This window comes from Myotis daubentonii, chromosome 4 (assembly GCF_963259705.1).
Source record: "Myotis daubentonii chromosome 4, mMyoDau2.1, whole genome shotgun sequence".
NCBI classification, from domain to species: Eukaryota; Metazoa; Chordata; class Mammalia; order Chiroptera; family Vespertilionidae; genus Myotis; species Myotis daubentonii.
The window spans coordinates 4,884,154-4,899,654 of record NC_081843.1 but is presented as its reverse complement, the minus strand read 5'-3'; the positions used below and the strand labels follow the sequence as shown (position 1 = coordinate 4,899,654).

General features: G+C 43.4%; 1 protein-coding gene across 2 annotated transcripts in view; it reads right to left on the bottom strand.

The window, feature by feature from the left end:
- The window catches only part of MOSMO (modulator of smoothened), a 66,303-nt gene that overhangs the window by 4,393 nt on the left and 46,409 nt on the right, over positions 1 to 15,501 (bottom strand). Inside the window, exons 3-4 of one of the 2 annotated variants that reach the window (XM_059692048.1) lie at positions 3,716 to 3,928; positions 3,387 to 3,410 (exon numbers count right to left, since the gene is read on the bottom strand). In XM_059692048.1, the coding sequence (XP_059548031.1) occupies positions 3,387 to 3,410; positions 3,716 to 3,928 (237 nt within the window). The remainder of the gene's footprint in view (positions 1 to 3,386; positions 3,411 to 3,715; positions 3,929 to 15,501) is intronic. The other variant, XM_059692049.1, reaches the window with a different exon arrangement.

Below are 15,501 nucleotides of genomic sequence, written 5' to 3'. Positions count from 1 at the left end.
TTCCTCTCTGAAATCAATAAAAATATACTTTAAAAAAAGCAAATTAACCAAAAAAGTAGTCAAAATGGGAGTCTTTTCCTGGAACAGCTCCAGAAATGTATTAAAAAGTAACATTTTCTCAAGTAACATACTAATTCAAGAGATACACCAGTACATTTGTCTGCTTTGCACTATTTAGGCGGATTGTTTTATATTATACACACAGTCAGTCTATCTCATTTTGGGCGAATGACCATGCCAAATGTTACATAAGCACATTTGGATTCTCTTGGATACCTACAATAGAACAAATAAAAAATCCAGTAATTAAGTGTTAGATCTTTTGGTCCTTCTGTTGTATAGTCAGCAATAAATAACTTCATCAGTGCTGCCAATGTCCACTTATCAGTATTACCTGTCACCAATTTCTAATAATTCTTATATCTTAATATGGTTTGGTAAGTAAAATGAAACCACAATCTAAGTAGCTAAACTTAATCTATAAAAACAATGGGATATGATTAGTTTTAAAATCAATTTGTTTCTTCTAATCTCAAAAACTAAAATAATTTAGACATACGCTGATATACAGTTCATTCTGTTAATTGATATGCTGACTTTATTTTTATCCTTTCATATTTTCTATTGTAAAACAAAAATCTATCCATTATAATGGAGTAAACATTTAACGACTATACTTAAAGTAGAGTTTAATATTTTACAAGACTTAATTCTTTTTCCAAATTGGTTAGGAAAAGCTTAATCAAATTTAAAGGAAGCAACTCCTATTCAATCTAATTTTGGATTTTAATCCAAAATATTGGGTTCTCTATACTTCTTGGGGATATTTAATGTGGGTAGATGATTTTTCTTTTAAACCATGAGACCTGTGAAGTTACATTAGATCTTAAAATATTAACTGGTAATATCTATCAACTTTTGATTATTAAGTTTTGCGTCCTAAATAAGCCTATAGAGACGTAACTTCGTATCCTCCATGGTGGTGAGAGTTAAATATCAGGTGTGGTGGTAGATGCGGATGTGAATCAGGTAAAGGAGAAGGCCAGGGTCAGACTTGAAGAAAAGGACACCTTTGTTGCCTCCTCTCCCCCACCATGTGTGGCTCTCCTCGGAGAGATTTCTCCGCTGTGTAAACCAAACAGAAAATACGACCCTCACATTCTTACCAAAACTACAGCTTAACTGGAACAGAAACATATGCAATCGAGATGATGACAGGCAACAGTACATTTTCAAAGGCTGAATGGAAACACTAGGGGGAGCCCAACCCCCTCAGGACTGCCAACCCAGTGGATTAGCTCCAGTAACAAAAAACAATGTATTTAAGGAAGCTAAGAGGAATGCAGCTCTGTGCTTCCTTAGATGACATTAACTCCAATATATATTCTGGAGCTAAAAAACCCCAAGGGACACAATAATATAAACAGAATATACAGTTACAGAGCACTCACGTGTACATACATGGTTTTATGCATAGAACACCTCTGGTAGGAAACCCTAGATACTAGTAACAATGGTGTTACCTCAAGGAAAGGGGTATTGGATATCTGGGTGACAGGGACACAAATGAGACTTACTTTTCATTTAGTGACACTCATAGACTTTGCATTATTGTATGCATATTATTTTAAAAACTTAAACAACATAATCATAGTTTTTTCCCTTTATTGGGTCACAGGAAACAATGGCTCTGAGCATCTTAATGAATACTTTGCTGCATACTACTTTGCTAAACTGTATTTGAGATTTTTTTCATATTCATAGCTTATGTATTCCCAAATTTTAACTAAATCCAAAAACTATATGCTTCTTCTTTGGTTTTACATAAAGAGTAAATGCTCTCTGAACAAGTGAATATACCCTGTGAGTAAAGATTTCCTTAAAATTCCTCATCAATAACCTTTAAGGTAGCAGCACTGTCTCTACAACTGTCTCTGGACCCTACTATCTAGAAAAGAACTGTCTTGGGAAGTTGGTTCGACCTCACGAAAGATCATCACCTTGTCTCATATTTTTTTTCTTTTCTTTAATATATTTTTATTGATTTTTTTACAGAGAGGAAGGGAGAGGGATAGAGAGTTAGAAACATCGATGAGAGAGAAACATCGATTAGCTGCCTCCTGCACACTCCCTACTGGGGATGTGCCTGCAACCAAGGTACATGCCCTTGACCAGAATCGAACCCGGGACCCTTCCGTCAGCAGGCCAATGCTCTATCCACTGAGCCAAACCGGTCAGGGCTTGTCTCATATTTCTTAACAAGAATGGAGATTTTTTTAGCAATTTGATCTGCCTGGCTGGTATGGCTCAGTGGTTGACTGTTGCCCTATGAACCAGGAGGTTAAGATTAGGGTTAGGGTTTGATTCTCAATCAGGGCACATGCCCGGGTTGTGGGCTCGATCCTCAGTAGGGGGCGTGCAGGAGGCAGCTGTTTAATGATTCTCATCATTAATGTTTCTCTCTCTCTATCCCCTCTCCCTTCTTCTCTGAAATCAATAAAAATGTATTTTTAAAAAGCAACTTGATCTAAATTTAAAAATAAAGCAGATATAGAGACAATAATAAAGCAGAACTAGAAGCATACATTAAGAGAGTTTCACAGAGAGGGAGAGACAGCAGCTTGTGGACTATACCCTTATCTTATTGTCTTATAAGGATACATTGAGTTTTAACAACAGGGATATGTGGGATTAAGCTGCATCCCTAGCCTATGAGTTCTAAATGAAAATAGCAAGTGAAAGTAAGCTGTGTTATAATAGTCACTTAAAAAAAACTTATGCAAACCTGAGATGATTAGGCACTGAACTAAAAGTCCAGTCCTGTAGTGTGGCGTAAGTACCGTCAGGCTGTGCCTTAGAGCATGGCTTCGCCAATAGGGCCCTCCTGCCATTTGGGGAGAGAAGCCTTTGCTGTCGTGCGGTCCTGCGTAGACGTGGGATGTTTACAGCATCCCTGGCCTCCACTCACTAGGTGTCAGTAGCATCCCCCTTTACTCGTGACAACCAAAAATGTTTCCAGATACCGATAAATGTCTCCTGGGGGCAACACTGCTTCAGAGAAAAAGAAGCATGAAAGCAAAATTACAGAAACAGCTTTTCTTTGTACATTTTTGTTTCCTTTAACTTGGGCTAAGCCTCTGACATTTTGAAATTACACCAATTCTGCAAAGTACAAAGGACTGTGCAACATATAAATATATCACACCTTTGGGCATTGACTAATAGAGTAAGAAATGTTGAGAAACAATTATAAAATAATCCTATGTGTTGATTTTTTCAATGGTCACATATAGCTGACAGAAAAAAACTAAAAATCAATGGCATTAAAAAGAACATCAGCACCTACATCTAATTTATATTTGTTAGATTTTCATCTAGATTTATCTTTATTTGATAGAAGATACCAATACCTTCAAGAAGAGGAAAAGACTCAGGTTAGTGGTAGCTCTGAGTCACAGACTTCAAAACACTCATGTACAATGTTAGCAAAAATAAAATTCATTAAAATAGCATTTCATACAAAGCAATTAAGGTTTTGGATGTCCTGGTCTTGTGTTGAGAATTCTGAAGAACCGATGGGACTGTGCAGTTTATCTGATGGCCATAAGTGCTGCTCTCTGATGATTATGGAGTCCTTATTACTGATTCTTGATTATCTTCATAAAAATACCAGTGTGCACGCCTTCTAGACAAATTACTAGCACAGGTTACTTACTTCCAGTGAATGCTATCCATCGAGCATATTTTGTAGCTTCTCTTCGCCAGTGGGAAGCCACCAGCAAACCACATGTGACAGTCAATGAAATGATTCCCATGATGATAAAAAACAGTGTGGTCACCCACTCCGGGGGCAGCCGAGGTGGGATGCATGTTCGGTCTCGTCCATGGATTGTTTGACACTGTCGCACAAGGCCCACAGTGAGTGCTCCTGGGGGAGATGCAAAAGGTGGGAATGTTTTAGTGGGTTTGGCATACGTAGGGGTTATTTCCTACCAACACCCCTTTAGTTCTTAACTCGTATTTCTCTCTCTGTGGGTCATTCAAGCACTTAATTCCACTGAGTCCCATTCTTCAGCATTCTGCTATAATGCATAAGGTAATGGTAATGCTTGACTTAACATAAGAAGCGAACTTAAAATAAACCTCACAAAAGCCGTGAAAAGGCAACTCACTTAATCTCATTCATTAAACACACACTTTTCTGAGTACTTGTGTCACACACTGTTTCTAGGCTCCAGGAAAATAACAGTGAACAAGAGAGATGAGTTTCCAGCTCTTGTTAGCTGGAACTTTTGTTTTCCCAGATCCAAGGCTCACTGTATATTATTTTATTTTGGCTGAGGAGAAAAAACCCTTCTCAGGAAATTGAAGGCAAACTTAAAATATGTTTAAGCATAGCATACAAGTAAAATAAGTAATGAAGTATATACTAGAACCAATATAATTTATTAAAGTTAAAAGGTCTAAGCATATTATAAGTACTTTTTCATTATACTCAAGAAAATGTTGTAAAAACTAGTAAATTCCACCATTTGGGAAGTTCAACAATGTTGGTACAGTGCACAAGCGTCCACAATGGCAAACCATTACTGGCATGTTTCAGCAGGAACGTTCAGAGGTATAAGGTGCCCCATTCTCCTTATTCATTCAAATAACAGGAAAGTGAATTTTGTAAAATATGAAGTACCATTTTAATATAAACATGTTCTCATGAAAAACCTAAGGAAACCCTCTATCAAATTTTGGGTGAATTAATTTGTAGAAACCTAGATAAGGAAGGTGAAAGAGTATTTTTTCTTCTTCCCTGCTAAAAACTGCTTGTTTCCCCCTTTTAAGGGCAACTGCGAATGGGGAAATTGCCACAAAAGTACAGGAAAAGAAATTTCTGGAGCCACTGAAAACAATAGATTTCGACATCATTTTTGGGTTTTAATTATTTTCTCAATGTGAACAACATAGCACTTGCCTTGAACAAGCGGCTCTTCGGAGGACGGCAGTAAAACTCGGAGGGGCATGTGGGAGGCTGCCCTGAGGGAGCGGACAGACCATGGTGGGTGTGTGCGTGCAGATACGTGCAGGGGAGTGGGGCTGGTGGAAGGAGGGGCTTTCCTGCAACTTGTGTTTTGCCACTGATACATCTTTAGAAATAAAACAGTATGTCCAAAGAAAATGAAGCAAAAAAAATCAGTTCTCTCAAACCTGAGTTGTGGAAGATGGTGGCATAGGTAAACACCCAAACTTCCTGCCGCGCACAACCACATTAAAACTACAACTAAAAGACAAAACGAATATCATCCAGAACCACGGGAAGGCTGGTTGAGTGGGAATTCTACAACTAGAAGGAAAGAGAAAAGCACACTGAGTCTGGCAGGAGGTGCAGAGGTGTGGAAGTGTGGAGGTACGAAGGCACATGCGAAAGGGGCTGGCAGCTGGGTACGCTGTTGTCTTTTTCAATCGGGAAGGAGATAATATCCCCCGACTGCTCTGAACTCCAGTTCTGGGTGAGAATCTGGGGACCCAGACTCATATGGAGAGAAACAGGATTGTCTGGCATCAGGCTGGAACGCGAGGGCGGCTTTCTCGCAGAGGTGCTTGCAGTGGTCATTGTTCCTGCATGGGGCCGCAGGACAGAGAGACCCAGGGACCCAAGCCCAATAGGCAACCATTGCTATTTGCTCTGCCCTGGTGGTTCCCTGAGACCCCAATCCACCCAATGTACAACCCCACCCAAGCTGTGCGCAGAGGCTTTTGCATATGAATGGCCTGGCCTTTCTCTGCCTAAAAACCTGTCAAACTGCAGCTGGGTCAGAGAGCCCCAGGGCTTCCAAAAGAACAGCTGCGCCTCATCTGGGCACCTCCAAACCCCAAACAAAGAGGAAGAATCTGCAGATCTCTGTGTAGCTCCTGCTGGGTGGCTTGGGCTCAGGCAGTTGCTGACTTTGCACCTCCTTGGAAATCCAAGAGCCAGTCTACCCAGTGGTCAGAGTGGGACCATCCAGATTACAACTCCTCGGATCCATAAGGGACACACTCAGGGGGCAGACTCAGAGAGCACCAAAGCCCCACTGAAGCAAGTCTTGCCCCATAAAGGTGTCTCCAGCACAGCAGTTCTCCCACTATAGACACAATTGGTCCTCACAGCCAACTGGCCTGGAGGTCAATTCCTCCCAACAGCAATTAAGGCTTAACTACAACGAGACTGTGCAAACAGCCCACAAAGGGATGCACCTAGAGCAGCCGTGGGCAAACTACGGCCCGCGGGCCGGATCCCGCCCGTTTGAAATGAATAAAACTAAAAAAAAAAAAAAAAAAAAAAAAAAAAAGACCATACCCTTTTATGTAATGATGTTTACTTTGAATTTATATTAGTTCACACAAACACTCCATCCATGCTTTTTTTCCGGCCCTCTGGTCCAGTTTAAGAACCCAATGTGGCCCTCAAGTCAAAAAGTTTGCCCACCCCTGACCTAGAGTGTCCACCTCAAGTGACTGGGGAGGCTGAGCCACTCGGCCCTATAGGACACCTACCACACAAGGCCACTCTATCAACTCAAGGAGACTTAGCAGCTACCCAATACATAGAAACAAACACAGGGAAGCAGCCAAAATGTGGAGACAAAGAAACATGTCACAAATGAAAGAAATGGAGGAAAGCAAAATACTGGATATAGAGTTCAAAACCATGGTTATAAGGTTACTCAAGAATCTTCTAGAAACCTCCAAGAAATATAGTGAGACCCTCAAGGATATGAAAAAGGACCAATTAGAAATTAAGCATACACTGACTGAAATAAAGAATAATATACAGATATCCAACAGCAGACTAGAGGATCGCAAGAATCAAGTCAAAGATTTGAAATACGAAGAAGCCAAAAACACCCAACCGGAAAAGCAAAAGGAAAAAACAATACAAAAACATGAAGATAGTGCAAGGAGCCTCTGGGACAACTTCAAGCGTACCAACATCCGAATTATGGGGGTGCCAGAAGAAGAGAGAGAGCAAGATATTGAAAACCTATTTGAAGAAATAATGATAGAAAATTTCCCCTACCTGGTCAAAAAAATAGACTTACAGGTCCAGGAGCGCAGAGAGCCCCAAACAAAAGGAATCCAAAGAGGACCACACCATGACACATCATAATTAAAATGCCAAGGGCAAAAGACAAAGAGAGAATCTTAAAAGCAGCAAGAGAAAAGCAGTTAGTTACCTACAAGGGAGTATCCATACGACTGTCAGCTGCTTTCTCAACAGAAACTATGCAGGCCAGAAGGGAGTGGCAAGAAATATTCAAAGTGATGAATAGCAAGAACCTACAACCAAGATTACTCTACCCAGCAAAGCTATCATTTAGAATTGAAGGTCAGATAAAGAGCTTCACAGATAAGAAAAAGCTAAAGAAGTTCATCAACGCCAAACCAGTATTATAGGAAATGCTGAAAGGTATCCTTTAAGAAGAGGAAGAAGAAGAAAAAGGTAAAGATACAAATTATGAACAACAAATACACATCTATCAACAAGTGAATCTAAGAATCAAGTGAATAAAAAATCTGATGAACAGAGTAAACTGAACAATATAATAGAATCAGGGGCATAGAAAGGGAGTGGACTGACTATTCTTGGGGGGGAAAGAGGTGTGGGGGGTGTGGAAAGAGACTGGACAAAAATCATACACCTATGGACGAGGACAGTGGTGGGGGTAAGGGCAGGGGATGGGGTGGGAACTGGGTGGAGGGGAGCTATGGGGGGGGGGGAAGAGGAACAACTGTAATAATCTGAACAATAAAGATTTCTTAAAATAAATAAACTGCAAAAACAAAACAAAACCAAAAAACTGAGTTGTACTCTTTAATTCTTCTAACGAACTCTAACTCTATCTTTTTCAGGAGAATGAAGGAAGATAACTCAAACAAGTTATACCCTTTTCTCTCAAATCACCTAATAATTAAGCCCATCTTGGGATGTCCAGAGGTGCAACAGCATTATGGGATCATCTCTGGGGGGTGGAGGAGTAGAAAGTGAGCTAACCATCACATTAATGCCACACTATCCCTCCTTCTAGCTGCTGCTTGGAGTTGAGTGACTTCATAGACCAAAGAGAAGTATATCAGTTTAAAGTTTTTGACAATTGCTAACCTTTAAAGTATCACAGCAATTGCTAGAAACCAGAAAAGGCAAGAGGATGGAGGTTAAGCACCAGGGAGTTGCAAAATCGTTCTCAAATTGAAACACTAAAAAGTTCCCTTGAAAAGAAAACTTGGGGGAGAGGGAGTGTCTATGACAAACCTTTTATTGTAACTTTGGGAACAGATAAGGCTTTCACAGCAGTGCTAGAACCCCTAACAGGAAACTACTCCTGATCATTCAGCAACAGACCTCTAACAAATTAACCTCTGTAGTCACTATCCCATTTATAACAGCTGTGATTGCTGTAAGAATAGACAACAGGCAATGAAAGGCCCTCTGACAAAATGTAATACTGTGGATTCTGATGACAGCCCCACATCTCCTGACTGGCTTACCACACGAGTGCACACAGAACCATCAGAAAATGAAAATTGGAGCTATGTCGTCCACAAACCAGATGGAAACAATGACCTGACAGATAGTCAGCTTTGAAGGAAGAGTTATGCTCCTATGGGGAAGGAAGTCCTTATCAACACAAGTCAAGACCAAATATTCAGCAGCTGCATTCTGAAAGGAAAGAAAGCTAATGCTAACACACAACCAGAAGGGACACTGTATATAAGAAAATAAATTCGCAAATACTAAAAAAAATCTTTATTGTTGAGAGTATTACAGGTCACCCACCACTGTCCCATCCCACTGGTTCCTGCCCCACCCCAAGCCTTCACCATCCTATTGGCTGTGTCCATAGGTAATGCATATATGTTCTCTGGTCAATCTCTTCCCTCCCCCCTCACACCCCTTCCTTCTGAGCTTCTGTTCCATGTTTCCATGCCTCTGGTTCTATTTTATTCATCAGTTTATTTTGGTCATTAGATTCCTTGTTTATTTTGAGTTTCAGATTCAATTGTTAATAGATATGCATTTATTGGCATTTTATTGTTCATATTTTTAATCTTTTTTCTTCTTCTTCTTAAAAAAGACCCTTTAACATTTCATATAATACTGGTTTGATGATGGTGAACTCTTTTAGCTTTTTCTTGTCTGTGAGATTCTTTATCTGACCTTCAATTCTAAAGGGTAGCTTTTCTGGGTAGAGTAATCTTGGTTTAGGTTCTTGCTATTCATCACCTTGCATATTTCTTGCCACTCCCTTCTTCCCTGCAAAGTTTCTGCTGAGAAATCAGCTGATAGTTTATGGGTGCTCCCCTGTAGTTAACTAACTGCTTTTCTCTTGCTTCTTTTAAGATTCTCTCTTTGTCTTTAACCTTTTACATTTTAATTATGATGTGTCCTGTATGGGCCCTTTTGAGTTCATTTTGTTTGGGACTTTCTGGGCTTCCTGGACTTGTAAGTCTATTTCTTTCACCAGGTAGGGGAAGTTTTCTGTCATTATTTCTTCAAATAAGTTTTCAATATCTTGCTCTCTCTCTTCTGGCACGCGTAATGCGAAAGTTGGTACGCTTGAAATTGTCCTAGAGGCTCCTTACACTATCTTCATATTTTTGGATTATTTTTGCTCTTCTGAAAGTTTTTGCTTCTTCATATTCCAAATTGTTCATTTAATTCTCAGCGCCCTCTACTCTACTGATGATTCCCTGTAAATTATTCTTCATTTTAGTTAGTGTATCCTTCATTTCTGATTGGTCCTTTTTCATGTCTTTGATGTTCTCACTAAGATCCTGGAAATTTTGACTAAGTCCCTTAAAGCTTTCATTAAGATCCTTGAGTAACTTATAACGACTATTTTGAACTCTGTACCTAGTAGTTTGCTTGCTTCCATTTCATTTAGTTCTTTTTCTGGAGATTTCTTCTGTTCTTTCATTTGTGACATGTTTCTCTGTCTCTGCATTTTAGCTGCTTCCCTGTGTTTGTTTCTATGTATTGGGTAGAACTGCGATGTCTCCTGGCATTGGCAGAATGGCCTTGTGTGGTAGGTGTCCTGTAGGGACAGTGGCTCAGCCTCCCCAGTCACCTGAAGTGGATACTCTAGGTGCACCCCTTTGTGGGCATGTGCACAGTCTTATTGTAGTTGAGCCTTGATTGCTGTTGGTATCATTGGGAGTACTTGATCCTCAGGCCAACTGGCTGTGAGAATCAGCTCTGACTACAGTGGAAGAGCTGCTGTGTAAAAGATACCCCTCTGGAGCAAGACTTGTTTCAGTGGGGCTTTGGTACTCACCGAATCTGACCCTTGAGTGTGTTGCTTATGGATGTGTAGAGTTATAATCTGGCATGGTCTGAAGCTGTCCATTGGGTGCACTGGCTCTGGGGCCTCCCAGGAGGTACCAGGTCAGCCACTGCCTGCACCCTGCCTGGAGCCATGCTACAGAGCGATCTGCAGATGGCAGTTACTTGTGTTGGGCTTGGAGGTGCCCAGGAGAGGACGAACTGTGAACCAAGGCCGGCTGCTTTTAGTGCCGGGTCTGGGGCCACTTATCAAGAGGTATGGGGCATGCTGAGTCCAGACGCACTTGTTTGAGATTTTAGGAAAGTCTAAAGCCTGAGCCAGGGCAGGCCATTCATATAGCAAAGCTGCTGCAAACAGCTTCAGTGGGGGATCAGGGAATCACCAGGGTGAGGCGAACTGTGTGGACCAGATTGATGGAGACTCAGATATGATGCCTGCCAGTCAGCTCTGTGGCGAGAGAGGTTTCAGCAAGCACTTTTGTCAGGGAGAAAGCTGCCCCTGAGTTCTTGCCCTGATGCCAGACAATTTAGTACCTCCGGGTATGTCCCTGGATTCTTTCAAGCTGCTACCCCAGTGCTGGAGCTCAGAGGGAAGGAAGGAGTCCATGTAAGTCTATGTGTTAGTCCTTTAAGAGGAACTGCCTGTGTTTCTAGCAGCCTGTGTATCACTCGGCCACAATTCCTGCTGGTTTTTACAGCCCAAAGTTACGGGGGCTTCTCTTCCCAGTACTGAAATCCTGAGGTGATGTCTGGTGTGGGGCTGGGACCCTTGCTCCGCATGGAGGCCTCTGCAGCCGAGATATCCCTCCTGATGAAAAAAAAATAAAAATGCCACACGTGGGTGTCGGCCGAGCCCCCTCCATGCTTCAGCCCCTCCTACTGGTCTCAATGTGCTTTCTTCTTTACTTGTCTAGTTGTAGGACTTCCACTCAGCCAGTATCACGCAGTTCTAAATGGTGGTTGTTCCATATTTTAGTTGTAATTCTGATGTGGTTGTGGGAGGATGCAAGGACTGTGTTTACCTGCACCGCCATCTTAATTCCTCCTCTGCAAATATTTACTGTCTTTCATGTACTCAGACTGCTGTAGTGGTCAAGGATTCCAAAACTAATACTGTCATACTTTCACTGAAGATAGACTTTCCTTAAATACATTACTGGGCTATTGCAAACAGTGGTCAGTCCATATTGTTGCTAAGATTCATTTTCTTAGTAAGACGCTAGGCCAACATAATTTATATCATACGCACATTGCCGGGAGCCGGTCCATCCTTGCTGTTTCAAGGGACCTGGCATATATGGCATACGGTTCTTAATATGTTTGCTCACCTTCTTGGCGCTGTGTTTTAACCAAGGTCACCTCTCCGAGAAAGGTTGAATCCCCAGGTAGGGATTTTCCCCTGAAGTTAGGGAGGGAATAAAACCCCTCAACTAAGTGCCAGGCGGGTAATTAATCCCTTTAACTACGAACAATCATGCTTAAACTACATAATCTTTTCTCCCTGGAATGGAGATAAGAAACGCCCTAACCTTTGTAATAGAGATTGATGGGATTGAATCAACTGGTATAAATACAGATGTAACAAGACAGAGAGAGACAGAACTTAGAACAGAATTCAGAAGACAGAACCTACGCGGAACTGGAGATGGAGGAGCTTCGCTGGAGAGAACATGGCAAGGGATCCTGGACTGAACCTGACTACAGAAATTGGCAAGAGAACCTGACTAGAACCTGGTAACTGAACCTGGCTGGAGATCCTAGACAGAACTTGGCTGGAGAACTGGCTACAGAACCTGGCTGGAGACCCTGACAAGCGAACCCGGCTATGATGATCACCTGAACGCTGCCTCTGTGTCATTCCTTCTTCGCCGACTCCGTCCACACCTTTGGGGACCCCTGGACCCGCTGGGGTTGGACCCCGGCAGCACATATTTCCCATAAGCTGTCTGGGGAAAGGAATCTGTGTTGCTACTACTGAATCTTCTAAATTCTGGTTCTGTTACTATCCAAATTTTTACCAGTTGAAATTTCATCTTTTACCTCAAAAAATTATCTCCTGCTTGTACATTCAAATCCATTTCTTAAACTAACTAGTCAAGATCTTTTACATTCTCCAAATTCTCTGAGCACATTGTTTGTATCACACAATTATGCATTTGATTTACAGCAGCTTCTTTTTACCCCAAACCGAAAATGAGCTTTTCAGGAAGGGAGTGAACCTTCTACTTCAATGGAAACCCCAAGGCAGGCCTACAGCAATGGGCAAAAGCAGGACTTAATAAGCATTTTGGTGAGCCTGGACAAGTAAGAAACATGCTAAATTTAAAATCATGCTGTATTAACTAGATTCTCCTGTAGAACTGTGGTAGTGTGAACCATACTATTCAGCACAAGCTCAGTCAGTAATTAATTTTTGTTTTACCCAACAAATCTTTTGCTTCTTGAAGGGCCTATAATTCCATTTCCCAAACAACCAATCGTCTTTACCCTGTGGCTGTTTCCTAGGTAACCAATCCAGCCAAATAAAAGACTTGCACACAACAGAAAAAGGAAACTACACCAGGAACTGTAGCATTCCATGTGTCTCAGTATCTCACCTGTGTATTATAACACACAATAGGAAGTCATAATGAGCCCTACCCAATTATGTGGGGTATCTTACTAAAGAGGCTTTTCACACTCATCTTCTGTAGCTCCAAGGCACCGTGGAAATGACCTGGCATGGCCAGTCTAAGCATGTCTGTTGCCATATGAGGATGATTATAAGGCATTTAGGTCACTACTACATCGTAGAGCACAGCAAGACGAAATGGTTTCTCTTTTTTTCCCCTTTATTAAGTTTATTGGGATAACATTGGTTAACAAAATTACACAGGTTTCAGGTGCAAAATTTGAATGACCAATTTTTAATGGTACTGAAGATCCCTTGTCTATCCTACTTTAAATTTGTTCAGATTTTCAACATGCAGATTGAAGTTTTTCATCAAACTTGGAGAGATTTGGGCCATCATTTGCTTAAATACTCTTTCTGCCCCTTTCTCTCTCTCTCTTCTCCGTCCGGGCCTCCTATTATGTGTATGCAGGAATACCTGAGAATGTCTCATGGGTCGCTCATGCTCTGTTCATTTTTATTTTTCCCCTGTTCTTCAGATTAGATAATATTGACTGACCTGTCTTCAAGTTTGCTGGTTCCTTCTGCCAACTCCCATTTTCTTTTTATAATTCCCATCTCTGTATTAGATATTCTCTATGTAGTGAGGCATTGTTTTCTTACGCCCCTTTAATTCTTCACTGTGGTTCCTTTATTTTGTGGAACGTAATTCTCACAGCTGATTTACACTCTAGTAGGCCCAATGTTTGCATTTCCTCAGAGGCAGTTTCCACTGACTTATTTTTCTTGTGTATCAGCCAAACTTCCCTGTTTCTTTATGTGAATTAACATTTTTAGTTGAAAATTGGAAATCTACACTAATAAAAGACAAAGATGCTAATTGCCCATACCTTCGCTATGTCCAAAGCCATGCCCACCAGCCAATCAGAGTGACTATATACAAACTAACCCAACCAAGATGGTGGCCAGCAGCCACAGAGCTGGAGCAAGCAGGAGGCTTGGTTGCCCAGGCGATGGAGGAAGCCAAGCTTCCTGCTTGCGCTGAGCCGGCTGCAGCCTCTGCTTATGGAAACAAAGTTTCAATTATAGAAGACAAATAAATCCCAGATACCAGCTTCCAGCCAGCCTCCACTGGGAGCTTAGGTGGCTGGGAGCTGTGGCCAGCCTGCAAACAGCCCTCAGCCCCTCACCCAGACTGGCCAGGCACCCCACCAGGAACGCCCCCCCCCCCCAAGGGGCTGTAGCCAGCCTGCAAACGGCCCTCAGCCCCTCACCCAGGATGGCCAGGCACCTCATGGGGACCCCCACACTAAAGGCGCTGTGGCCAGCCTGCAAACAGCCATCAGCCCCTTACCCAGGCTGTCCACACCCTCATGAGGTGAGGGTACCTGCTGGGGGGCTTGGCCAGCCTGCAAACTGCCATTAGCCACTCACCCAGACTGGCCAGGCCCCCCAGCGGGACCCCACCCTGATCTGGGACACCCTTCAGAGCAAACCAGCCAGCCTCCACCTGTGCACTAGGCCTCTATCCTATATAATAAAAGGGTAATATGTAAATTGACCCTAACAGCAGAGTGACTGGGAATCACTGGTCACTATGACACACACTGACCCCCACAGGGCAGACGCTCAATGCAGGAGCTGCCCCCTAGTGGTCAGTGCGCTCCCACAGGCAGAGCTCTGCTCAGCCACAAGCCAGGCTGATGGCTGCCAGTACAGCGGTAGTGGTGGGAGCCTCTCCTGCCTCCTCAGCAGTGCTAAGGATGTCTGACTGCTGCTTAGGCCTGCTCCCCACTGGCAAGTGGACATCCCCCGAGGGCTCCCGGGCTGCCAGAGGGATGTCTGACGGCCAGCTTAGTCCCAATCCCCTGGGGAGCAGGCCTCAGCCAGCGGATGGTCATCCCACGAGGGGTCCCAGACTGCACAGGCTGGGCTGAGGGACCCTCCTGAGTGCACATCTTTCTGTGGATGGGGCCTCTAGTGTGTGTGTGTGTGTGTGTGTGTGTGTGTGTGTGTGTGTGTGTATACACACACACATATATATACTAGAGGCCCGGTGCACAAAAATTTGTGCACTCGGGGTGGGGGGTCCCTCAGCCCGGCCTGTGCCCTCTCGCAGTCTGGGACCCCTCAGGAGATAACGACCTGCTGGCTTAAGCCTGCTCCCAGGTGGCAGAGGGCAGGCCCAATCCCTAGGTGCAGCCCCTGGTCAGGTACAGAGCAGGGCCGATTGGGGAGTTGGGGCGCCGCCCCCTGTCATGCACAGAGCAGGGCGGATCAGGAGGTTGCAATGCCACCCTCAGTCACGCTCAGGGTAGGGCCGATTGGGGGGTTGGGGCACCACTCCCTGTCACACTCAAGGCAGGGTCGATGGGGAGGTTGTGGTGCCACCCCCTGTCACACACAGAGCAGGGCCAATCAGGGGGTTGGGGCGCTGCCCCCTGTCACGCACAGAGCAGGGCTCATCAGGGGGGTTGGGGCTCTGTACCCTGTCACGCACAGAGCAGGGCCAATCAGGGGGTTGGGGAGCTCCCCCCTGTCACGCACAGAGCAGGGCCGATCAGGGGGTTGAGGA